This window comes from Colobus angolensis, unplaced genomic scaffold, assembly GCF_000951035.1.
Source record: "Colobus angolensis palliatus isolate OR3802 unplaced genomic scaffold, Cang.pa_1.0 Scaffold380, whole genome shotgun sequence".
Taxonomy (NCBI): Eukaryota; Metazoa; Chordata; class Mammalia; order Primates; family Cercopithecidae; genus Colobus; species Colobus angolensis.
The window spans coordinates 2,010,637-2,037,420 of NW_012117155.1; the positions used below are offsets into that span (position 1 = coordinate 2,010,637).

General features: G+C 43.3%; 2 protein-coding genes across 2 annotated transcripts in view; both read right to left on the bottom strand.

Annotated features, from left to right (window-relative positions):
* The window catches only part of PARVA (parvin, alpha), a 167,722-nt gene extending 167,026 nt beyond the window's left edge, over positions 1–696 (bottom strand). The window contains exon 1 of the mRNA XM_011954271.1: positions 68–696. Coding sequence (XP_011809661.1) covers positions 68–203 — 136 coding nt within the window. The 5' untranslated portion in view covers positions 204–696. The remainder of the gene's footprint in view (positions 1–67) is intronic.
* A 19,249-nt stretch (positions 697–19,945) lies between these two features.
* MICALCL (MICAL C-terminal like) overlaps positions 19,946–26,784 on the bottom strand; it is a 73,153-nt gene continuing 66,314 nt past the window's right edge. Inside the window, exons 9-10 of the mRNA XM_011954272.1 lie at positions 23,743–23,816; positions 19,946–20,284 (exon numbers count right to left, since the gene is read on the bottom strand). Of these exons, the coding sequence (XP_011809662.1) occupies positions 20,088–20,284; positions 23,743–23,816 (271 nt within the window). The 3' untranslated portion in view covers positions 19,946–20,087. The remainder of the gene's footprint in view (positions 20,285–23,742; positions 23,817–26,784) is intronic.

The window sequence follows — 26,784 nt, forward strand, 5'->3', positions numbered from 1 at the left end:
CAGCGCCCCGGCCCCTATGGCACCCCCCAGCTCCTACCGCCCGCCCGGCCTGCCTGGCCGCACTCACCCTCCTTGGCTTTCTTCCTCCGGGCCAGGGTCCCTCCGAGTTTCCCCAAGAAGGAATCATCTTTCTTGCGGGACGGGGGCGACTTAGGAGTGGGGGACTTGGGGACAGAAGGCGACTTCTGCGGGGAGGTGGCCATGGCGCGGCTAAGGCAGCCGCGGGCCGGTCGGGACGCGGAGCGGGCGCTGGGCGGACGCGGCGGGCGGCGGCGGGCTGAGGCTGCGGCTTTCCAAACGGAAGCGGAATTATTCCAAGCATTTGAGGCAGCTCACGCTCGCCTTTCCCTTCCCTCGCTCCCTCCCTCGCTCCCTCCCTCGCACCGCCCTCTGCCCTGGAAGGAGCTGCGCTCCCGGGGACGCGCCCTGCGCCCCTGGGTTGCCCCAAGCAAGGGGGATGCCCCAAAACTGCCACTTGCAGTACAGGAGGCCGTGTGTGCCCAGGTTGGGAGCGCTCGAGCTGGAAAGCTTCATTTACCCAGGCTGTGCACCCACCACACATCCTGGGGCAAAGCAAATCTGAGAACCAACCCAACCCTGCTACTCTCCCAGGGTCTTCCAGCCGGGGCTGGTGAGCTCGCTCTTCCCCAGCACTACCGCCTGTGGAGTTATCAGGCCCACGTCTTTCGCCCACAAGACTGCAGCTCCTGGAAGAAATTACTAGAGTGAACCAAAATGTGTCCAGGCCCCACCAAAGTGGGCAGAACCAATCACTCCTGAACCTATCCATGATAGTCAACCTCCTCTTCTCTACTCCCATCCGAGACTGAGAAGCCTAGAGCGCACAAGGGTAAAGCCGAGGCTGCTTATTGTAAGACATCCGTGTTTCTAGCAGCTTATATAAAGGAAGATCACACATGGTGGTGGAAACATGAATGCGAAAAGCACAACCATGAGCTCCTACAGGACCTCCCCCAAAATTTATCCTGCTAAATAAAAGCAAGAGAGTGACAACCAGACTCATTTGAGATAACAGGGGAGTCACACAAAGCACAGTGTTTGAAGGACTCCCATACTGGAAATGATTAAAAGGCACGTGTTATTGTGCTTGCCCATCTCAAGTTCTCGGGCTGTTTGTCCTTCTGTCTCTCTCACACACGGACTCACAGCGCCTTGGCAACTGTGTTTCCTCCTTATGGCCCCTTCCCTCTAGGCTACAGCTGATTGAACCTGGGTGAACAACTAATCCAAAGGGCACTACTGCTTTACGGAAGAGCAGCTGATTGGCTAGCCCCAGTTAAGACTGCACTAAGCCGGAGAGACTGTTGTCAGAAGTTGTGCTCGTGACTGATGATCACTGGCAGTCAAGACTGGGGTGGCTGTTTCTAACCACGTGTCTCCTGACGAGTAGGGAAACGAAAGGAGCAAAGAAGTGTGCTCAAGAAGCCACTTGGTCTGTGTAATGGAAACCGTGGGGAGTAGCTGCTTGGACCTCCAATGTTTTCCCAGACCCCACTTGCACTTCCTGCCAAGGCCAGCTGTGCTTCTTCCCAGGAGCTGTTCCTCAGCCTTTTATTAACCCATCCACCTTACCTTAGACTAAATAAACTGACAAGCAACAGTTTCTGAGTAGAACTAAAATTTAACAAACAAGACAGTCAATAGAGTCTCAACACTGTATAGCTTCATTTTATCTTTGCTTGAGAGTCATAATTTTACTTTTTTTTGGAAAATTCTACTTTAGTTGGTGCCTCTTACCTAACAGCAGAAAAGTCACGATGCCCGCTAGCCTGGGAGGATTACTACAACTCCTCCTCCCAGACAATAAATCTTAAAGGGATGATGAGAACCCAAAATAGAAGTGTGTTTTGCTTACATCATTAATCATTTTCATTCAGGATATCAGATGTAGGACATCTTCAAAAGCGTATCTCCAGCACCTGGAGCTCTTGTCAGGGAATTAAGAGACACATAGCTCAATAGCTGTGTGATCTTGGAAAGGTTTACTCCCTTTTCTGAGTCTCCATTTCCTCATCTACAAAATGAAATGGTTGGTACAGAAGGGTGGTTCTCAAACTTGATTGTACATCACAGTCCCCTAGAAGTTTGTTACAGTCACAGGCCCCATCTCCAGAATTCTGATTCAGTAGATCTCAGGTGAAATCAAGGGATAGGTGTTTAAACAGACTCCATCAGGTGATTTCGATGTACTAACAGCTGATTCACACACTGATGTCTTGCCATTTAGGGCTACTTTCAGCTCTAACAATTTGTGGTTCTTTATTCTTTCAAAAATTGCTAATTTCTATATGCAAGACTTAGTCTTAAATGTGGCATAATCAAAATTACCCATGGAGATTCCTTCAATTGCCCATGCATGCTTTTACATATATAATACTCCTCAGCAATTGCTATGTTCATTAAACTTTGAAAACCACTGAGCAAGGCTAAAAGGAAGAGTAAAGTCTTGATTGTTGAATGCTAGCTCCCAGAAAATATCAGCAAAATAAGCTGTGGAATAAGGCAAAGCTGAATTTTTTGTATACCATGATAAGAAGAGCCCTGCCTTGGCAGAGTCTCAGTAGCATCTGGGAGTAGGGGAAGGGATATTTATAAGGTTTTGGAATCTTGATGAAGACAGGCCTTTCAGTGGAATGGTGCTTGATTAAGTTTGACTAAGGATCATGATATGATAGATTAGGACTGGTAGACCCAAGGCAAAGCTTTCCAAGATTCTTGGAGAGTAAATAGTCTTTTTAATGCTATCTATTAAAAAGTGTAATGGGTTTATGTTCATTTCAATGAGATTTGGTGGGAAGTTCTTGAAAAGAACAAGAAAGTTATTCATAGCTTTTATCTTCCTGGGCAAGAAATTTTGGAAGACAGACAGGGGATGATAAAGTCCTGTTAATGTATGCAGTAACCTGCATTGGTGGGAATGGTTTCCAAGGTCTCATTATTATGCCGATATCTTGTTATTCAAGCATTTCTACTGGTAAGATCATTATCAATCTTTCTGGAAAGGCCAGTGGAAATGGGTGGTGAATTATAAATCAGTGCTACTCACAGTGTAGTCTGCAAACTAGTATTGATCTGGATACCATTATTAGCTGCCAAGACCAGCTCGGTCAGGGAGACCCTAACCCAGCGGTGCTAGAGGAATTAAAGAGACACACACAGAAATATAGAGGTATGAAGTGGGAAATCAGGGGTCTCACAGCCTTCAGAGCTGAGAGCCTCAAACAAAGATTTACCCACATATTTATTAATAGCAAGCCAGTAATTAGCATTGTTTCTATAGATATTAGATTAACTAAAAGTATCCCTTATGGGAAACAAAGAGATGGGCCGAAATAAAGGGATGGGTTGGGCTAGTTATCTGCAGCAGAAGCATGTCCTTAAGGCACAGATCACTCATGCTATTGTTTGTGGTTTAAGAACGCCTTTAAGAGGTTTTCCACCCTGGGTGGGCCAGGTGTTCCTTGTCCTCATTCTAGTAAACCCACAACCTTCCAGCATGGGTGTTATGGCCATCATGAACATGTCACAGTGCTGCAGAGATTTTGTTTATGACCAGATTTTGGGGGGCCTGTTCCCAACAATTAGCCAATGACATAAATGTAGAAATTGAGAGTTTTTAGAAACTTTTATAGCAATTTAACAACACTTCATGTCTGTTTAATCTAATAATAAAAATCGGGAGCATATATTTTGAATATCTTTTCATTCTATTTTTCTAGTAATTTTTATTTTTATTTTATTTACAAAAATATTGCTCTATGATGAACTGGTCCTTTAGCACATTGTTTGAGAAGCACTGTTCTACATTGCTCCTGTTTACTTACAGAATTCATCTACTCTCATTTGATATAATGCTTTTAGAATCCTTAAGAATGCAAATTGATCTGTTTTTTGTTTGGAAGATTAAATGAGATAATCTATGGGAAAGCACCATCTACAGGGCCTGGCACTGAAGTAGGCTGAATCTAAATCTTACTTAGTTAGAGACATGCTGCATGCTATTCTTTGATAGGATGAGAAGACCTTGTACCAGCTCCCTCCAATCTAAATTGGTATTTACAATTATGTCCCCACTGAACAGCACCCCCTCTCATGCTTGGTCTTTGTTTTCATCTTACACAAGGGGTTTGATTATAAGGACAGATCATCAATTAAATGTATGATGTGTAAGACTCTGCTGAATCTCTAGGCTGCCTCTTCTTGAAATTGGGGCCTAGACAAATGCACTTGAAGAGAATAAAGTCAGGTTCCAATCTTAGCTCAGCAGCCAGAGATCTTGAATAAATCTCTTCCCTTTCTGCATTTATTTTTCCCATGATCTGTAAAATGAAGCCAAGGCAGTACCTACTAAAGCCAACCATCATACATACCTTATGATCAACAATTTCAATTATGGATTATACCCAACAAAAATGAGTACATGTGTACACACAGATATAGGCTCTAGAAAGTTCACAGCAGCACCATTCAAGTGCCTGCTAACAGTTGAATTGATTGTGATAACCACAGCAATGAGAGTGAACAATTTGCAACTACAAGCAGCAATAGGAATGTATCTTACAATATAATGTTGAGCGAAGGAAACCAGACACAAAAGAGCACATACTGTATAATTCTATTCACATAAAGTTCACAAACAGGCAAAACTACTCTATAATGTTAGAAGTCGGGATATTGATTAGCCTTGGACGGTATAGTGACTAGAATGGGATGGGCGGCATGAGGGAGACCACTGGAGCTGGTAATGTTCTGTTTTCTGATCTGGGTACTGGTTACATGGATATACTCACTTTTAAAAATCAATGGGACATACAAATAGTACTTTCAGCAAATTTTCTGTATGTATTTTATACTTCAATAAAAATCTACAGCTGGGCATGGTGGCTCACGCCTGTAATCTCAGCACTTTGGGAGGCTGAGCTGGGCGGATTGCTTGAGTTTGGAGTTCAAGACCAGCCTTGACAACATGGCAAAAACCTGTCTCTACAAAAAATAGAGACATGTTGGTTTGCTGCACCCATCAACTTGTCATTTACGTTAGGTATTTCTCCTAATTCTATCCCTCCCCCAGCCCCCACCCCCAAACAGGCCCTGGTGTGTGATGTTCCCCGCCCTGTGTCCATGTGTCTCATTGTTCAACTCCCACCTATGAGTGAGAACATGCAGTGTTTGGTTTTCTGTCCTTGTGATAGTTTCCTTAGAATGATGGTTTCCAGCTTCATCCATGTCCCTTCAAAGGACAGGAACTCAACCTTTTTTATGGCTGCATAGTATTCCATGGTGTATATGTGTATATGTGCCACATTTTCTTAATCTGGTTTATCATTGATGGACATTTGGGTTGGTTCCAAGTCTTGGCTATTGTGAATAGTGCCGCAATGAACATACATGTGCGTGTGTCTTTATAGTAGGATGATTTATAATCCTTTGGGTATTTACCCAGTAATGGCATAGCTGGGTCAAATGATATTTCTAGCTCTAGATCCTTGAGGAATCACCACACTGTCTTTCACAATGGTTGAACTAATTTATACTCCCACCAACAGTGTAAAAGTGTTCCTATTTCTCCACATCCTCTCCAGCATCTGTTGATTCCTGACTTTTTAATGATTGCCATTCTGACTGACATGAGATGGTATCTCATTGTGGTTTTGATCCGCATTTCTTTGATGACCAGTGATGATGAGCATTTTTTCATATGTTTGTTGGCTGCATAAATGTCTTCTTCTGAGAAGTGTCTGTTCATATCCTTTGCCCACTTGTTAATGGGGTTGTTTTTTTATTGTAAATTTGTTTAAGTTCTTTGTTGATTCTGGATATTAGCCCTTTGTTAAATGGGTAGATTGCAAAGATTCTCTCCCATTCTGTAGGTTGCCTGTTCACTCTGATGATAGTTTTTTTTTGCTGTGCAGAAACTCTTTAGTTTAATTAGATCTTATATGTCTATTTTGGCTTTTGTTGCCATTGCTTTTGGTGTTTTAGTCATGAAGTCTTTGCCCATGCCTATGTCCTGAATGGTACTGCCTAGGTTTTCTTCTAGGGTTTTTATGTTGTTAGGTCTTACATTTAAGTCTTTAATCCATCTTGAGTTAATTTTTGTATACGGTATAAGGAAGGGATCCAGTTTCCACTTTCTACATATGGCTAGCCAATTATCCCGGCACCATTTATTAAATAAGGAATCCTTTTCCCATTGTTTGTTTTTGTCAGGTTTGTCAAAGCTCAGATGGTTGTAGATGTGTGGTGTTATTTCTGAGGCCTCTTTTCTGTTCCATTGGTCTATATATCTGTTTTGGTTACTGTAGCCTTGTAGTGTAGTTTGAAGTCAGGTAGCATGATGCCTCCAGCTTTGCTCTTTTGGCTTAGGATTGTCTTGGCTATGCAGGCTCTTTTTTGGTTCCATATGAACTTTAAAGTAGTTTTTTCCAATTCTGTGAAGAAAGTTAGTGGTAGCTTGATGGGGATAGCATTGAAACTATAAATTACTTTGGGCAGTATGGCCATTTTCACAATATTGATTTTTCTTATCCATGAGCATGGAATGTTCTTCGATTTGTTTGTGTCTTCTTTTATTTCGTTGAGCAGTGGTTTATAGTTCTCCTTGAAGAGGTCCTTCACATCCCTTGTAAGTTGGATTCCTAGGTATTTTATTCTCTTTGTAGTAATTGTGAATGGGAGTTCACTCATGATTTGGATCTCTATTATTGGTGTATGGGAATGCTTGTGATTTTTGCACATTGATTTTGTATGCTGAGACTGCTGAAGTTGCTTATCAGCTTAAGGAGATTTTGGGCTGAGACAATGGGGTGTTCTAAATATACAATCATGTCATCTGCAAATGGAGACAATTTGACTTCCTCTTTTCCCAATTGAATACTCTTTATTTCTTTCTCTTGCCTGATTGCCCCAGCCAGAACTTCCAACACTATGTTGAATAGGAGTGGTGAGAGAGGGCATCCTTGTCTTGTGCCAATTTTCAAAGGGAATGCTTCCAGGTTTTGCCCATTCAGTATGATATTGGCTGTGGGTTTGTCATAAATAGCTCTTATTTTTTGAGATATATTCCATCAATACCTAGTTTATTGAGAGATTTTAGCATGAAAGACTGTTGAATTTTGTCAAAGGCCTTTTCATCTATTGAGATAATCATGTGGTTTTTGTCATTGGTTCTGTTTATGTGATGGATAACCTTTATGGATTTGCATATGTTGAACCAGCCTTGAATCCCAGGGGTGAAGCTGACTTGATCGTGGTGGATAAGCTTTTTGATGTGCTGCTGGATTCAGTTTGCCAGTATTTTATTGAGGATAATCACGTCGATGTTTATCAGGGATATTGGCCTAAAATTCTCTTTTTCCATTGTGTCTCTACCAGGCTAGCCTCATAAAATGAGTTAGAGAGGATTCCCTCTTTTTCTATTGATTGAAATAGTTTCTGAAAGAATGGTACCAGCTCCTCTTTGTACCTCTGATAGAATTCAACTGTGAATCTGTCTGGTCCTGGACTTTTTTTCGTTGGTAGGCTATTAATTATTGCCTCTATTTCAGAAGCAGTTATTGGTCTATTCAGAGATTCAACTTCCTCCTGGTTTAGTCTTGGGAGGTTGTATGTGTCCAGGAATTTATCCATTTTTTCTAGATTTTCTAGTTTATTTGCATAGAGGTGTTTATAGTACTCTCTGATGGTAGTTTGTATTTCTGTGGGATCGGTAGTGACATCCCCTTTATCATTTTGTATTGCATCTATTTGATTCTTCTCTCTTTTCTTCTTTGTTAGTCTTGCTAATGGTCTATTTTGTTGATCTTTTCAAAAAACCAACTCCAGGATTCATTGATTTTTTGAACGCTTTTTTATGTCTCTATCTCCTTCAGTTCTGCTCTGATCTTAGTCATTTCTTGCTTTCTGCTAGCTTTTGAATTTATTTGCTCTTTCTTCTCTAGTTCTTTTAATTGTGATGTTAGGGTGTCAATTTTAGATCTTTCCTGCTTTCTTTTGTGGGCACTTAGTGGTATAAATTTCCCTCTACACACTGCTTTAAATGTGTCCCAGAGGTTCTATACATTGTTTTTGTTCTCATTGGTTTCAAAGAACATCTTTATTTCTGCCTTCATTTTGTTATTTACCCAGTAGTCACTCAGAAGCAGGTTGTTCAGTTTCCATGTAGTTGTGCAGTTTTGAGTGAGTTTCTTAATCCTAGTTCTAATTTGATTGCACTGTGGTCTGAGAGATAGTTTGTTGTGATTTCTGTTCTTTTACATTTGCTGAGGAGTGTTTTATTACCAATTATGTGGTAGATTTTAGAATAAGTGTGATGCAGTGCTGAGAAGAATGTATATTCTGTTGATTTGGGGTGGAGAGCTCTGTAGATGTCTATTAGATCTGCTTGGTCCACAGCTGAGTTCAAGTCCTGGATATCCTTGTTAACCTTCTGTCTCGTTGATCTGTCTAATATTGACAGTGGGGTGTTAAAGTCTCCCATTGTTATTCTGTGGGAGTCTAAGTCTCTTCGTAGGTCTCTAAGGACTTGCTTTATGAATCTGGGTGCTCCTGTATTGGGTGCATATATATTTAGGATAGTTAGCTCTTCTTGGTGAATTGATCCCTTTACCATTATGTAATGGCCTTCTTTGTCTCTTTTGATCTTTGTTTAAAGTCTGTTTTATCAGAGATTAGAATTGCAACCCCTGCTGTGTTTTGTTTCGTTTTGCTCTCCATTTGCTTGGTAGATCTTCCTCCATCCCTTTATTTTGATACTATGTGAGATGGGTCCCCTGAATACAGCACACTGATGGGTCTTGACTCTTTATCCAATTTGCCAGTCTGTGTCTTTTAATTGGGGAGTTTAGCCCACTTACATTTAAGGTTAATATTGTTATGTTTGAATTTGATGCTGTCATTATGATATTAGCTGATTATTTTGCTCATTAATTGATGCAGTTTCTTTATAGTGTCATTGGTCTTTACCATTTGGGGATGTTTTTGCAGTGGCTGGTACTGATTGTTTCCTTAGTGCTTCCTTCAGGAGCCCTTGTAAGGCAGGCCTGGTGGTGAAAAAAATCTCTCAGTATTTGCTTGTCTGTAAAAGATTTTATTTCTCCTTCACTTATGAAGCTTAGTTTGGCTGGATATGAGATTCTGGGTTGAAAATTCTTTTCTTTAAGAATGTTTAATATTGGCCCTTACTCTCTTCTGGCTTGTAGTGTTCCTGCTGAGAGATCTGCTGTTAATCTGATGAGCTTCCCTTTGTGGGTAACCTGATCTTTCTCTCTGGCTGCCCTTAACATTTTTTCCTTCAATTCAACCTTGGTGAATCTGACAATTATGTGTCTTGGGGTTGCTCTTCTCAAGGAGTATCTTTGTGGTGTTCTCTATATTTCCTGAATTTGAATATTGGCCTGCCTTGCTAGGTTAGGGATGTTCTCCTGGATAACATCCTGAAGAGTGTTTTCTAACTTGGTTCCATTCTCCCCATCACTTTCTGGTGTTACCAGGGAGTCCTTGCTCCCAGAGCTCCCAAGATGGTGGTGGGCCACTTCCGAGATGGTGGCATGCCTCGTATTCTCTGACCTGGGGTTCAGGGCCTCACAGATTCCAAGGAATGGAATCTTGGGCCATGCAGTGAGTGTTATATATCTATTAGAAGCCGTGGGTCACGGAAGAGAACTGTGGAACCCAGTGACTAGTGTTCAGCTCGATTAGGATGAACCCAGGCACTTAGCCATGCAGGAACAATGGCAAGCCTTTAGCCTGATCGGGAGTGGCAATGGGTGCCTTGCTGGATCAGGGGCACAGCGGACACCCTGCTGGATCCAAAGGGATGGAAGTCAGTGGCGGGTCTGCAACAGCAGCAAACAGCAGTGGTGGACAGCGAGCGAAAGCTCAGCTCAAGCCATAACAAACACGGGCCAGAAGAGTGCAGTTGCAAGATTTAATAGAGTGAAATAGAGTGAAAACAGAGCTCCAATACAAACAGAGGGGACCCAAAGGGGGTTGTGGTTGCCGGCTCGAATGCCTGGGTTTATATTCTGATCATTGTCCCTCCTGCTGTGCTCTCAGGCAACAGATGATTGGCTATTTCTTTACCTCCTGTTGTTGCCTAATTAGCATTTTAGTGAGCTCTTCTTATATCTGATTGGTTGAGTGTGAGCTAAGTTGCAAGCCCCTTGTCTAAAGGTGGAAGTGGTCACCTTCCCAACTAGGCTTAGGGATTCTTAGTCGGCCTAGGAAATCTGGCTAGTCCTGTCACTCACCAGTACACCAATCAAACATATATTTGGTATTTTCACATAGTCCCATATTTCTTGGAGGCTTTGTTTGTTTCTTTTCACTCTTTTCTCTCTAATCTTGTCTTCTTGCTTTATTTCATTAATTTGATATTCAATCACTGATATCCTTCTTCCACTTGATTGAATTGGCTATTGAAGTTTGTGCATGCGTCAGGAAGTTCTCGTGCCATGGTTTTCAGCTCCATCAGGTAATTTAAGGTCTTCTCTACACTGTTTATTCTAGTTAGTCATTTGTCTAACCTTTTTTCAAGGTTTTTAGCTTCCTTGTGATGGGTTAGAACATGCTTCTTTAGCTCGGAGAAGTTTGTTATTACCGACCTTCTGAGGCCTACTTCTGTCAACTCATCAAACTCATTCTGCATCCAGTTTTGTTCTGTTGTTGGTGAGGAGCTGTGATCTTTTGGAGAAGAGGTGCTCTGTTTTTTGGAATTTTCAGTTTTTCTGCTCTGGCTTCTCCCCATCTTTGTGGTTTTTGATCTTTGATGTTGGTGACCTACAGATGGGGTTTTGCTGTGGATGTCCTTTTTGTTGATATTGATGCTATTCCTTTCTGTTTGTTAGTTTTCTTTCTAACAGTCAGACCCCTCAGCTGCAGGTCTGTTGGAGTTTGCTGGAGTTCCACTCCAGATCCTTTTTGCTGGGTATCACCAGTGGAGGCTGCAGAGCAGCAAGTATTGATGCCTGATCCTTCCTCTGGAAGCTTTGTCCCAGAGCGGCACCCACCCGTTTGAGGTGTCTGTTGGCCCCTACTGGGAAGTGTTTCCCAGTCAAGTTACATGGGTCAGGGACCTGCTTGAGGAGGCAATCTGTCCATTCCCTGAGCTCGAACACCATGCTGAGAGAACTATTGCTCTCTTCAGAGCTGTCAGACAGGGATGTTTAAGTCTGCAGAAGCTGTCTGCTGCCTTTTGTTCTACTATGCCCTGCCCCCAGAGGTGGAATCTATAGAGGCAGTAGGCCTTGCTGAGCTGCAGTGGGCTCTGCCCAATTCATCCTTCCCAGCCTCTTTGTTTACACTGTGAGCTACTAAAGCCTCAGCAATGGCAGACAGCTCTCCCTCCACCAATCTGCAGCGTTGCAGGTCAATCTCAGATTGCTATGCTAGCAGTGAGCAAGGCTCCGTGGGCATGGGACCTGCCAAGCCGGGCATGGGAGGTTATCTCCTGGTCTGCCAGATGCTAATACTGTGGGGAAAGCACAGTATTTGGTCAGCAGTGTACCATTTCTCCAGGTACAGCCTGTCCCAGCTTCCCTTGACTAGGAAAGGGAAGTCCCCTGACCCCTTGCGCTTCCTGAGTGAGGTGACGCCCTGCTCTGCTTCAGCTCACCCACCATGGGCTGTACGCACTGTCCAATCAGTCCCAATGAGATGAACCAGATACCTCAGTTTGAAATGCAAGAATCACCTATCTTCTGTGTTGATCTCACTAGGAGCTGCAGACCAGAGCTGTTCTTATTTGGCCATCTTAAAAGCACCCTTTTTTTTTTCTTTAGACTGAGTCTCACTCTGTCGCCCAGGTTGGAGAGCAGTGGCATGATCTTGGCTTACTGCAACCTCTGCCTCCTGGGTTCAAGCGATTCTCCTGCTTCAGCCTCCTGAGTAGCTGGGATTACAGGCGCACACCATCATGCCTGGCTAATTTTTGTATTTTTAGTAGAGATAGGGTTTCACCATGTTGGTCAGACTGGTCTTGAATTCCTGACCTCGTGATCCGCCTGCCTTGGCCTCCCAACGTGCTGGGATTACAGGCGTGAGCCATTGGGCCCGGCCAAGCTATTAGTATGTCATTTGAGACTCATGCATGATATTATCATCATCACCGTTTTATGGACAAGTAATTCAAAACCCAGAATTTAAATCATGGGCTAGAGATCACATGTGGCCAATAACTTAGAGACTAATACTACAGCTTTCAGGATCTGTTCTGTCAAATATCTATAGGATCCATACATTTTAACTAAGATTATCATCCTTCAGAATAAAGACTATATTTTTCAGCTAGGTGTGATCACATGGCCAAATTCTGACCAACAGGATGTAAACAAGAGTGTCATGTGGCAGCTTCCAGGAACTGTCCTAAAAAGATAGATGGGAAATGGATATCCAGCTTCTCATATTATCAGACTATATAATCTAGGCCAACTCTCCCACTGAGAACAAATGGAAAAGCTGGACAACATAAAAAAAAAAAAAAAAAAAAGCACTAGAAAGCAAATGAAACTCACAGGGCTAAGATCTTGGAAAAGAAAAAAATCCCTAGAGAGGAGAGCCTGCTGCTTTGGGCCCACTTTTCCCTTAGGGACATCTGTTAATTTCAGATGAAGCAGTCAGAGACAGGGAGAAGTTGTGCCAACCTAACAAGGACAACTAGAAAAAAGTTCAGGTGCCACCCAAATGGGGGAACCCCCAGCAAACCCTCCAAAACAGTCCACTCTCCAGGTGCAATGGCCTATGCTTGTAATCCCTGCACTTTGGGAGGCCAAGGTGGGAGGATCACTTGAGATCAGGAGTTCGAGACCAGCCTGTCAACATACCAAGACCACCCCTGACCCTCTCTACCAGAAAAAAAAGAAAAAAAGTTAGCCAGGTGTAGGAGCGCATGCCTGTAGTCTCACCTACTCCAAAGGCTGAGGTAGGAGGACCTCTTGAATCCAGGGGCTCGAGGCTGCAGTGAGCTATGATCACACCACTGAGCACCTGGGCAACAGAGCAAGACTCTGTTTCTAAAAAACAAATGAACAAACCCGGAAGAGCCTACTCGACAAGGAGATCATAAAAATATTTTCAGTTAAAAAAAAAACTGAGAAAAAATATTAATAGTTGATCCAAACAAGAGGAAATACTGAAGTGAATGGCAGAAGGAAAATCATCCCAAGTGAGGGTAAGTATATGGGTAAGCCTAAAAGCCTATTCACTATACAAATAAACAGAAATAATACAGGATTTAAAAATATAAATCAAATTAAAATACACAAGAGCAGAAGCATTCAAATCGGGAAGTGAATACATGGAGTTAAGTGTTTTAAGATCCAGGCATTGTCTGGGAAGAAGTAAAAGTAGCAATTTCTACTGGACTCTGATAAATCCAAGATTATGTTATAATCTCTAGGGTAACCATTAAAGGAATAATAAAAGAGTAACTATAAGTACCAAGATAATGGAAAGAAAATTGGAGTCTAGGTGCTCCATTCAGATTTCATAAATTACATGTGATCTATATCTGTCATATATAAGGAAGCTTTTCTTTTGTATTCTGTTATCTATTTATTTTACTGGGTTGCTTTTTATTGAATAGCTTTAAAACCCAGGGTAGAGGTAAACCAATCATATCAAAGCAAATTAAGGCAAAATTCAAGCCCAAAGTGACTTTCACTAGGAAAAGATATCCTTCCTAAATGTGAAGGCCATCTGTTATGGGTTGAATTGTGTCCTCTAAAAAAGATATGTTGAAGCTCTAACACCCAGTGCTTCAGAATGGGATCCTGGAAGTAGGGCCATTGCCAATGTCATTAGTTGTTAAAAGTTGTATTTAGGTCATACTGGAATATGGTGGGCACCCCATCCAATGAGACTTGTATCTTTATGGGAAGAGGAAAATATGGACACAGACATGCACAGAGGGAATGTGATGCAAAGATACAGGAAGAAGATGGCCATTGGAGTGATGCAGCCACAAGCCAAGGGATGTCTGGGACTTCCAGAATGTGGAGGAGGTGATGAAGAATCCTCCCCTAGAGTCTCAGAGGGAACTCATGGCTCAGCAGACACCTTAACTTTGGATTTCTAGCCTCCAGGACTGGGGGATAATAAATTTCTACTGTTTTAAACCTGCTGTACTTTGTGACAGCAGCCCTAGGAGTCGCTCACTCTTCCAGATCACACTGACCTCAGAAAGGATCAGGGAGAGGAAAATCAAGAACTCAGTGTCATCTCAATGGCCTGGGACGTAGACCATACACCATCTAAGGGACAAAATGGCATCCCCTGCAGATCAAGATGAGGGTTTTACAAAAGCTCTGGGTCCCAATCAATAATCAGAGTTATCTGACCACAGCAAAGCAGGATGGGGAAGAGAGAAGCCAGCCAGAGCCTCTTGGGGATCTCTTTGATCACTGCAAGCAAGGTGTGCTCTTAGGATGAAAGGAATGTGTGAGAAATGAAATGCCTGTGGAGTGGGGGTCTTAAGGGACAAGCCTCACTGCATGTCCCCCTTGGGAACTCTGGGATATTAGTGGTGGCCTTTGAAGGTCAGCCTGCTGGTGAGCATGTCCTCCAGGAGTTCTACCTGCCTGGGTGAAGGCTGTCTAGGTGGCAGGGATGGAGTGCGAGAATAGGACTTCTCTTGCTGGGCAGGGAAGTCACAGGACAGGAGAAAGTTGGACAACCTCAGCCTTAGTTGGTAACATGGTGGAGTGAGGGCAGGGCTGTTTTTGAGAATCACACAGGATGATGCCACTCAAATAGTCTCTGATTCAGCCAGGGGGGAATGAGTCCAAAGTTCTTTGAGACAGATGACCTGCTCACCTACCCTTCAGGAGTAATAATGAACTATAGACGGTGGTGGAGAGATTTTCTCACCTGAGCATGATAGCTGAGGGCCAGCTGCAGAAGTGAAGCCCTAAAATCAGTAGTTCCTCCTTGGGTAATCTCACAGAGTAATGAAGAACACACAGGTAAACAAGAGCACAGCAATGCTTTTAAGGGCAGAAAGCAGTAGGTATGAGCCACTGCAGACCCAGCCAGGCAAGGGGGAATACTTGGGGCCCCAGTGATTATACTGGTGTGTGGTCCATGTCCCAGGCCACTGAGATTATACCCACGGTCTTGATTTTCCTCTCCCTAATTCTTTCCTAGGTCAGTGTGATCTGGAGGAGTGAGAGACTCCGCTTCCATCTTTTTTGGGGGAGATATTATAGCTATTCAGACGTTTGATGTTTCCTTTTAGGGAGGAAGGTTGGAAGTATTGTATCTAACAACGAAATGGAACCAAATCACCAGTTGTCTGCTGGAAACACTAAAGGGTATACTTGAAAGAGAATTGGCCAAAGAGCTGTGCAAGGGGCTGGACATCCAGTCAGCAGAGGGCAGTCCAAAGAGATGGTCTCCGAAGAGATTCCACGAGCACTCTAGTGAGTCAGGCGAAATCAGAGAGGTGGCAGAGTTCTGAGGAGTGAGTTTCCTGGCCTAGTTCACCTGGTAGGTGAGAAGAGCTGAGTTCACAGTAGCTGTTACCATTATCCGGGTCAGAAGGGCTGGGCGAAAGGCACTGTGATGTTTGGTTTTGCTTTCTTTTATTTCTAAGTGAACTGGGAGAGGGATAGAGCATGAAATTATCAAGTGTGCCCTGAAGGCTCAGAGATGGTGAGCTGCAGCAGTGGCTGAGAGTCTGCAGCTCTGGGAGCATAAGGAGGTCAGCTGAGCCCCAAGGAAAACTTGCAAAGCACCATCAGAGGTGGCTGTTGCTTGGAGCTCTTCACTGCACACATTAGTGCTGGTAAAACAGGAGCTCTCATCTGCAGTTATGTGTATTTGCTGTTGATGTTCAATGGAAAAATAAATCATTTCAAATATTTGATCAGCAGACAAAAGCTTTCAAACAAAGGGGGCACCTTCATGTGGAATGATGGGAGCTCCTGGGACTGACGGGTTGATTACTGTGATGTGGCAATTCTGGTGTATCCTGCACTCGTAGTTTAAGAATATGCATGTTCTGGGGTTAAGGAAAGAGGTAAAACAAACAAACTAAAAGAGTGTGACTTGAAGGAAGAGGCTAGTTCCCCGTAGAAGGAAACATTCCTGTTGAGTGAATTAAATTCAAAACCAGGTGAGAGAAAGGTGAGAGAAAGGGGGAGCCTGGGGCTACCATAAGCCTCATCCCTCCCCTTCCCCAGCCTTGAAAACAGCTTTCTTTGTTGAAGGAATACACCTGAGGTGAGCCTTCTTTGCTCCTCCTCCCATTCAAATCCAATTTGCTGGTCAGGTAAGTCCTTCCAGATGCCCTGTCGTAATAAAATCTCCTGGGTTAATTAACAGATTCCCACACAAAATCAAAGCCTTGCCCAGGCTCTTTCACTGAGAAGAAATAAATGAAATGGATGCTGCCCTCAGAGGTGCCAAACCAAGCCCACATGAAAATGTTTTGATTTCTGAGACACAAAACCGTTTATCTTTTATTCATTTCAGTATCTATAGCCGTGCACAAATAACACATTTCCATCCACATGAATAGTTCCCAATTGTTGGAGCAAATTAATCTTTTACAAGCTACTCAGCAGTGAGGTTAGAAGATAAACAGTAGATGAAATCGTACACTTTCCCCTGTATGTGAACTTTCTTATTACAATAAACGCCTACATTTGAGCTCACCACATCCAATGACTGCCGCTCTCTGTTCATGTGGCGGCCCCGCCTGCCCCCTGCCACCTCTGCCTTACTGGGGTAGTTCTCTGATCAACCACCTGGGTGGGGCATGCTGCCATTTTCAGTTTGGAAGGAAAAGCCTGTAAATCTGCTTCCTGGGAAGAGAGACACTGCTGAATTGTCATTTGCCTCCAGAATGCAGAAAACATCAATTTCATTGCAGCTCATCAGGGCTGGAAACACCTGCCACTTCCTTTCTCAGTTGCAACTAACATGGTGCATCTTGGCATTGATTGATTCCAAGCAGCCTAACACTGCCAAAGTCAAGGTTTAAATGAAACAGTACAACCTGATATTATTTTTCAGTTTTAGAAACACAAACTTATTTTTATTGCCAAAGAAGCACTGTGATAGTGGGGGATATTCTTTATGCTTGAGATAAACATGAGTAGAATAGGTTGATGCTTATAATAAAAAAAGATTTTTCATCTTTGTATTTGGGGATGGTACCTGTTTCTTGATCTTTGTATTTATTTGGAGGTGGAGTTAAGGACTAATATTCTTTCTGTATCTCAGCATCTGGCACAGGGCTGCAGAACCCCATGGGCATTCAGAGGATGTTAAATAAATAGACCAATAAAGCAATGGTTTGGGACAGCAAGCTTAAGAAATGTCCTCTTGGCCCAACTTAGGTACAATTCTGCCCTTATAACTATCATAAACACTTTGATTTAATGAGAAACTGTGTGAGACTGACTGTGAAATATGACCTGAGGCTGGGCTTTCTGTCCCATTTGGAGTCCTATATAGTTTGGCCTTGATCACATTCACTAGTGCCCTTTTATGGGGCAGTGCAGACTCTGTGCATTTTCATCATAATCCTACTCATATTGCATACAAAGAAACTGTCTTCAAAATGTACAGTATTTTATACTTTGAGAGTCTTAGAACGCTCTCTCTTGCAAATAAGGAATGGAATCATTTTAGATAGTTCAACAGACACAATATTTGTGTCCATTGGAAATGTTGAAATGGTTTTTATGTACTAGTAAAACAGAAAGACCCAGTGTATGTAGAAAATTGTTAAGGATGAAGTTTATGTTTTAACTTGACCAGATAAAACTGAGCCATAAACCCAGAGCACAGCTTGTGAAAGAAAGTGAACAAATTGCTTCTCTCATCTATTAACAGAATACTAGGGGCCAAACTACCTTCTCTGTTGGCCCTCTTGGGAGACTCATTCTTTGGGATGGAAATATAAGAAATTAAAATAAGTGGCAATTAATTCTCTTGCACAATAACAACTCAAATATGACACACTTTGAATATCATCTGTTAAATGTATGCAAGCATCAAAGGATGCACTTTTATGCAACTGACAGAAAAGCCTGAGGTCTGAATATTTCTGCATATTCTAGAATGAAAACTGAAATTATAAATCTTTTTCTTATAATGAGTTGATATTCCTGTGCATCTATAATCTTACCTCTAAATGCCTGATAGCTGAAATCTTTAATACTATACAACTCACTGCCCCAAACATCTGGGTTATTTGTATATTAAATAGCTTATGTACCAATTTCTTAGTGCTAATAGGTCTTCTCCAAATTATAACACCTGGCAACCTGAATTATGAGGAAATGATATTATCAATTATCACCAACACACAAATAAATAAAAATAGATAAATATCCAGAAGTGGTACAGTTTTCATAGGTAGGTAGGTAGTAGGTAGGTGCCTCCTCATATTGCCTAATAATAGAATTCAGGCATTGGAAGACCTGATTCTTATTTAAAAAAATAAAAAAGGGAAGGAAGGAAAAGGAAAAAGAACTGCAACCTTTGGAACTTGGTATAACACAGAAAGGTTATACTTAAATGTAATCCAAAGCATTGGCTAACTCAGAGGAAATTCAGTTATACATCTAATTTCTGGCTTGTCAGCTGGCCAGATTGGTGTGCGCAGAGAGCGTCTCTGACAGAAGTGGTTCATGGATCGATTTGAGAGAAATCTTGTCTCCAGTCAGAGCCAACTGTTGAAGAGCACCTTTTGTCTAATGACACATTTAAACACTTGCCGAAATGAGGGCAGCCAAATACACAACCAAGAGTTCTTTAGTGTTTCTCTTATCAATAATAGACTAAATCTTCAAAGAATCCCATTGAGCAAAAACAATCAAATGTTTTATGACAACATATCACCGTATTAAATCTTCTCTTCTTTGGACCCCATGGGAACTGTCATAATGCCCCAGGAATTCCAACATGTCAGCACACAAACTCCATCTTCCAGCTTTCTTTTCAAACTGAAATGTCATTAAAAAAAATCCATGACCCAGTTTGGGATTTAGTAAATAGGGTTACTGCATTCAGCCCTTCCTCTAAGTCAGAAATAGTTTTGTCCTTGCTCTATAGAGTTCCTGGGGAGAGGGAGAGATACTACTCTCTTTGAGTCTAAGAAGACCACCAGCAAGAAGCATTCCTTCTCTTGTACCCTAGTGTGCTCAGTTTCGGTAGCAGCACCAACATCACCAATATTTTATCAACAAATAAAAGAAATTCCCTTTTTTTTTTTTTTTTGCTGTCATCAACACTTACTTAAAAAGTACTTTAAAATCATTCTCTTTCTGAAAATGCTTTTCGTTATTTTCCAGGGTCCATAAAAAGCCTAGCATGGGGACAAAAAGCTTTTCTAAGCCAGCAGTGTTTGGTGAACACTAACAATCCCACTGGTATAAAGTTTTATTTCCTTTTTTCTTTTCTTCTTAAAATAAAATTAAGGCTCAAATGTTCTATTAAGCTCTCATTGCTTATATATATTATATTAAGGCTTATAAATGCACCTGGTAAATGAAATTCACCCTGGATTGAATTAACACCTGCTATATGAGTTATTTGCTTTATGTAATCAGTAATCTCAAGGTTTCTCCTCTTTCTCTGGAAACACAATTTAAATATTAACCTAATCTTTAAACTGCGGCTGCTTCTTTCTGACATTTGGAAACCAGTCATCCATATAAAAAAGGCAAATATGTATATATTAATGAAAAGGCAGCTTCTCAAAAATCTTAAAGTATGTAACTCAATGAATTGGGAAGGAAAATGATAAAAGCAGCAGGAAAGTCAAGTCTTTGTGTCCCTTTCTAGGGAAAACAATGCTGGTCATCTGCCAACAACACCTCCAGTCTGAGAGCCTGGCTGAAGTTGACTGCCAATTGCCAAAGAGTTTTTGGGTTTTCTTCATTATAATCTCTGGAAGGACCTCGGGAAGCTGCCATGCGTGCAAGAGAATTTTAATTTTAAGAAATGCAGTAGGGTATAACTTAAGTTCCAGGGATGATAAATCCTGCAGAAGGACCCATGAGGGTGTGTGGTGAACTTGGCCTGATCCGGTCCCAATGTGCAGCCAGGGAGAGGGACTACGGGCCTCCTGAAGTCCTGCTCAGCTGACAGCCTCTGGAGAATACGAAGCTTTCAAAGTGCTGGTCCTCGGCTTTTTCTCTGACGCGTTGTTCCTCTAAGGAATCGACGAGTTTATTCCTTTGCTCAATCACTTGCATCAGCTCGGTGAATATTTCTTGCTCTTCATTTAGGTCCTTCTCATCTTTCTGGCTCTCTAAAGAAAAAAAAGAAAAACAACATTGGGCTCAGGGAAGATTGGGCCCCAGGAGAGTTCTTGGCATGGACATTCTCAATTGTTATGGACTTGTTCTGCCTTCAGTTTTAATGGAGAAAACAAGGAAATGAATTTAACACCAAGGAACTGCCCTTAAAGTGAGAGAGGAGAAAGGTGGGTGCGGTGAAGCAGTTCACACAGTTTTCATCTTGAAGATATGTACAAAGTGACAGGGAAAACCCCTTTGTAACAAAAAGAATTTAATACCAGCCAAACCCTATCAAGTCCCCCAACCTTTCCTCTGCCCCAAAGAGAAACTAACAGAACAACAAAAAGGTGGTTCCCATAAACATATCTGAGCCACAGCAAAGAAATCTGTGAGAAGTTTCTAAGTAAACCAGCTGCACCAGTGGCTACTCTTTCAATGATCAGAATTTTTTTTTTTCTTTTTTTTGAGATGGAATCTCACTCTGTTGCCCAGGCTGGAGAGCAGTGGTACGGTGTCAGCTCACTGCAACCTCCACCTCCCAGATTCTCCTGCCTCAGCCTCCTGAGTAGCTGGGATTACAGGCGCCTCCCACCACGCCTGGTCAATTTTTTGTGTTTTTAGTAGAGACAGTGTTTCACCATGTTGGCCAGGCTGGTCTTGAACTCCTGACCTTGTGAGCAGCCCACCTAAGCCTCCCAAAGTGCTGGGATTACAGGCGTGAGCCACAGCGCCCGGCCAGAATCTTTTTCATGTGTAGTTAATGACAAACTGTAGCCTTTTGTGTAGGGACCACAGGGAAGCAAAGTGAGGCTACAACTGTCTGATAGAAAGGTGTTTCCACACTGACTTTGCTTTTCCCTTTGTCTTCTCGAGTACCTGACCTTCTTGATAATTGGTCTGAGGCATTCAGTTGCCTGGGGGAGATAGGATTGTTAGAAAATGAAAGGAGAGAGTAGGAAACAAGTAGTAATGAGCTTTGGCCACAGAACACAGGATTCTGAAGCCAGATTTAAGTCTTGTCAAGCAGATGATTGCCTTAGGAATTCCTAGGCAGATGATTGCCTTAGGAATTCCTCTAAATTCCTAGAGCCCTCTGTCTAACCCATGAAGGACTGGGTGAGGAGCCTTATCCCAGAGTAGAGAGGGTGCCACTGTCCCTCATCAGGCTTAGGTCTGAGGTCTGGGCCAGGGAGCAGGTAGGTCTGATGAAAGGGAGACAAAGACACACCACCCCTTTGCACCTCAAGTTTTAAGCAGAGAGAAGAGAGAAGCAGGAGGGGCAGAGGGTTAGAGCCCCATGCTCAGTCTCTCCATTCTGGGCCTTGGAAGCCCCACAGGGGGCAGGAAATGTCATATCTCATTTGATGGGAACAGTGGGAGTGGGAGATGGATGGGCACAGGACTCTTGCCCTGCCCCCTTGTTCAGAATTCTGGAAAGAAGCCAGCTTAAAGGGCACCCCTACGTATAAACATAGGACAGTACTTCATGGTTGGGCAGAGAAGAAGGGTCTAAGTGTGGACCCCCAGATCTTGGTGTGCTGTATGTGGCATGGGTGGAGCCTAGAAGGGTACACTTGCCCCACTGATACCAAAGACAGCTGGCTAGTGGACCTGCCACAGGGCTCCCCCATGGGGCAAAGTGACCCCACAGGAGAGACTGAATGGGAGATGTGCTGAAGTGAGGCTGGGTGAGCCAGGAATGCCTGTAGGCACCCAGGCATGCTGAGAGAGTGGGCAGGCTACGGATGAGACCAGCATACACCTCAGCTGCAGATGCCACCAGAGAGAGTTGCAGCCCAATGATGGGGGATGCCATGTGGGGACTCACTAAGCAGAGCACTCCACACAGAGTCCTAAATGCCACAAGGTCACATAGACCTGCCTCTTCCCACTACCTGCCAGTCACCCTGGGAAGAGACGCAGAAGGGAGGGGTGGCATCTTCAAGACTGCACATTTTCATCCCAAAGAGACCGAGCATCTCCTACAAGGGCTGTTTAAGTTATTGCATCAGATTAAGTTTACCATGGAGGGATAAAGAGTTCCTATTTTTTCCTCTTGCTAATTAGCAGGAGGATGCGTAGGCGGAAGATGAGCTCAGGTGCAGACGGATAAAGAAACTACATTTTTTGGATACGTCTGAGAGGGGTGAGGAAAACATATGACCTTCACTCCTTAGTAAGAATTTTTTAAAAAAGAATCAAAGGTGGCAAATAGTCTTTGGTGGTATTTATTTAGTATCCTGAAACAGAACAAATTAAACTTTTCCAATCTGATATACAAGTTAGATATCAGTTAGACCCTGTGGTTTATTAAGTCCAGGATTACTACTCATTTAATAAACAGCACAGAAAAATTAAAAAAAAAATTCTCTCTCAGTTTAGGCTTGTCGTGGATGGACCCATCTAAGCCCCTCTGACATATAAAAAATGATTTACACCACTTTAGTCTGTACAGTGCTGCTGCATAAGGATTTTGTTAGAATTCTGTTGCTATAAAGAAACAGCCTGCAAATCACTGCCTTATGGGAAACAACAAGAGACCCTGATCTGTGATCTATTCCTAAATCTTAGCCCTACCATTCACCTTGAGCATGTTATTTACATTCTCGGAGACTCAGTTTTCTAATTTGTAAAACTGGGCGCAAAAATGCGTAAATAAAAATCAGGATAATGATGCCTAATATTTGCTCAGTACTTGCCTTATACTGGGCAACCTTATAAGGTAGGTGCAGTATGATATCCATTAAGTATAGACATTCTTTAAGTTGTTCTTTTAGATCTAGGTCTGCATATAGGAAAGTCATGCGTGGATCTGGCACTGCAAACACACAGGCACAAAACAGTGAATATGCCTTTCTGGCGGGAACTAATAACTGCATACAGCAGTGTATGGTGTCAGTTGGGTTTATCTCCACTCTCCCTCCTTCCTGGTGGAATCATTTTCTCATGTGTGATGCCCTGGCCCTGCCCACGCCGGGAGGGAATGTTTCCTTTACCAGCTCTAGTGCCTGGCAGCACTAGACCCGCCTTTCTCTGTGATCCCAAAGCCCTTCTGCTGTGGCCTTCATCTCACTAACTAGCATTACTGGACTGGGGATGTTAGTCTCCCCAGTGAGACCACAAACTCCTAGAGGGCAGGGGTTGTTCTTCATCATAAACTAGGCCCACAGTTCCCAGTAAATGTATGTTAAATGAATGGGTGGATACGTGAATGAATAAGTGAACATAGGACTTTATTCCTACTGCCACATGTGATGGGGGAAAGCACTGCCCTCACAGCCCAAGTGACTGAGGCTAAATGGGGCTTGTGGTGCTGCTGGTGGGAGGCAGGCTGGCTTTGCACTTTCCTTTGACTCGCAGGCTGGCAGGCAGGAAGAGCGCCCCACTCTGGGATTTGTGGCACACACTTGCTCAAGAGCCTTTCAGGGGGAAAGTTCTGAACAAGGACCCAAGACATCAGCATACTCACCCTCCTTGAGCATTTTCTCTCTCAGTTTCTGCTCCAGTCTGCTTTGATGATCTTCTAATTCTAGTTCCTGGGCCCTGGGTGATAAAATGTTAAACTTTATAAACACTATAGATTTGTGAGGAAACATTGATGAATAAGCCCATTGAGAGTAGCTACAGCATTCTTTTTTCCTTATTAAAACTGGAGTTTTAGCCTATCTTTATTTTTTATTACAATTATTATTTTTTTGAGACCGAGTCTTACTCTGTCATCTGGGCTGGAGTGCAGTGGCGCCAGCTCACTGCAACCTTCGCCTCCTGTGTTCAAGTGATTCTCCTGTCTCAGCCTCCCAAGTAGCTGGGATTACAGGAGTGCACCACCATGCCTGGCTAATTTTTTTTTTTTTTTTTTTGAGATGGAGTTTGCTTTTTTTCACCCAGGCTGGAGTGCAATGGTACAGTATTGGCTCACTGCAACCTCCATCTTCCAGGTTTAAGCGATTCTCCTGCCTCAGCCTCCCGAGTAGCTGGGATTACAGGCATCTGTCACCCAGCTAATTTTTGTCTTTTTAGTAGAGACAGGGTTTCACCCTGTTGTCCAGGCTGGTCTCGAACTCCTGATCTCAGGTGATCTGCCCTCCGCTGCCTCCCAAAGTGCTGGGATTACAGGCATGAGCCACTGCACCCGGCCTTAGCCTGTCTTTAAACTGAAGGTTCTGCTGCTGCTGGGATCTCTGTAGGTACCTGGAAAGATTGCTGAGATACACTGATCTCAAGAGACCAGGGGGAGCAGCTGAAGGCTGCAATGTGCTCTCAGTAGGCTTCGGAAGGCCATCCAGACCACCCTTTAGGGATGGGGTGGGGATGAGGAGGATAGTGAAGAAATGACTAACATAGGCCTGGGGAGAAGCAATGACAATCAAAAGCTTTTCTCTCTTTTAGGAGTAACTTGACTTAGAGCATTATCTCCAATGATGCCCAAGTCTCTGACTGTGGTACATGAGAAAACAAAATGGAGGAAACAAAAGTGACATATTTTGTTTGGGTGGAGTGAGGACCTTAAAACTCAGGCAACTTTCCAGCTGGCTGTAGGAGAGGTGGAGTCAGTGATGCTTTGGGGTAGACGAGCTTGGGTGCTGGGGGCTCAGCATTTCCACTGAGAGGAGCAGCAAAGTCAAGACATGAAGTGAGTCCTCGGTGAAGGTGGAACTTACGTTTTCCATGCTAGGGGATGCCCCATTGATATCACCGTGGGTGTGTGAGCTCCCCACAGCCTAGCCCATGTGGTAATGTGGACGCTCCCGAATGCCACTCTGGAGTTCTCAGGAGAACTGAGGACCACACACAGATGTGGCAGTGGTCAGAGGTGAGAGTTGAAGTTGTGTGATCCCTAAAAGGAAGGCTATAGAGAAAGAAAGTTTGAAGACAGAAGCCTGGAAATACCTACACTTAGAAGCCAAACCAAAAAGGTAGCCAGGGAAGAAGTCATCCAAAGGTTGGAAGAACAAAACAAGAAATGCACCATCACAGAGACAAGCAAGGGATGTTTTGAGAGAAAAGAGAAAGGTCAAGGGTGTTCACTGCAACAGAGACTTGAAGAGGGTGAGGGCTGAGATTAGATCCCTGGGTTTGACCTGGTGGGGTCTTCTCTTCCAGTCTCCACCTGCCATCTGCATGTGTATCATGCATCACCCCTATGAGTGCTGGGGTCACTTTGTTATACCCTGTTACTGGCGTTATTTTTACTACATCTGCTACTACATGGGCCAAGGTCCCTGGTTCTTATCAACCCTGAACTTCTTGTGGCCCACTGTGGTAGTCAATGGAGATGGACTGGTCAGGTCTTCCTTTAAGAGAACTTCTGGGAGAAGCATAGTGAGCTCACTGCTGCAAGATCCACTTCCATGTCATGCAGACCGAGCACAGAGGAGGTGTTGCAGTTGCCCTGTTCCTGCCCTGCATGGAATTCCTCGATGGGTGGTCTTTGCACTAATGTTCCCATTGACCTAGCCAAGACTTTCTCAGACCTGCGCTGCATCCGGGGCTCCTCCTGCCCAATTCTTCTCCCTCCCCACTCTCCTTTTACAGGCTTAAGAACTGCTGTGAAGTCTGAAGACTTCTCACTTCCTCCTGCTCCCTCTCCCTTCACAGGCATTTTCTCCAATAGACCTCTTGTTCTTCGAAGTGTCTTGGCATCTGGTTCCCAAAAGCATTGAATCAAGATACCAGTAAGACATTTCTCCATGCTCATTCAGGGCTTTCTCCAAACTAAAACCCATCCTTTAGCAGAGCTCCTACCAGCCTTTGTCTAGTTCACATGCCCAAGTTTTCCTGTTCACCCTCCTTTGGAGAGGAAAGTCCTTCCAACAGCGCGTTGACCAGGGAAGCTGCGGTTATGGGACACAGGCAGCAGCGGTGCCTCCCTGACTCTCAGGCAGACCCTTCTATCACCAGGGAGCTCTTCTGTGTTTTCTTATTACTACTGTGCTATGCATGTGCCTATCTGTTTCCCTCAAAACTACAAGATCCTAGAAGATAGAGTCTATGACCTCATCCATCTTTATTTCCACAGAACCCAGCATAGTTTCTTGTGCATAGAATGTGCTTGATATATTTTTTACACTTTTAAAATCATTTTTACATTTTTATAATTTATCATTTATACCTAGCCTCAATGCAGACACTGTAGCTATATAAAAAGGGCTTTGTAGTCAGGTAGAGTGGACAAATTACTTAGTTGCCCTGAATCTCATTATATGCATCAACTTAAAAAGTTGTAATAAGGCTGGGTGTGGTGGTTCAGGCCTATAATTCCAGCACTTCGGGATGCCAAGGCGGGCGGATCATTTGAGGTCAGGAGTTCGAGATCAGCCTGGCCAACATGGTAAAACCCTGTCTCTACTAAAAATACAAAAATTAGCTGGGCGTGGTGTGCACCTGCAGTCCTGGCTACTTGGGAGGCCGAGGCAGGAGAATCACTTGAAACCAGGAGATGGAGGCTGCAGTGAGCTGAGATCGCGCCACTGAACTACAGCCAGGGCGACAGAGCAAGACTCTGTCTCAA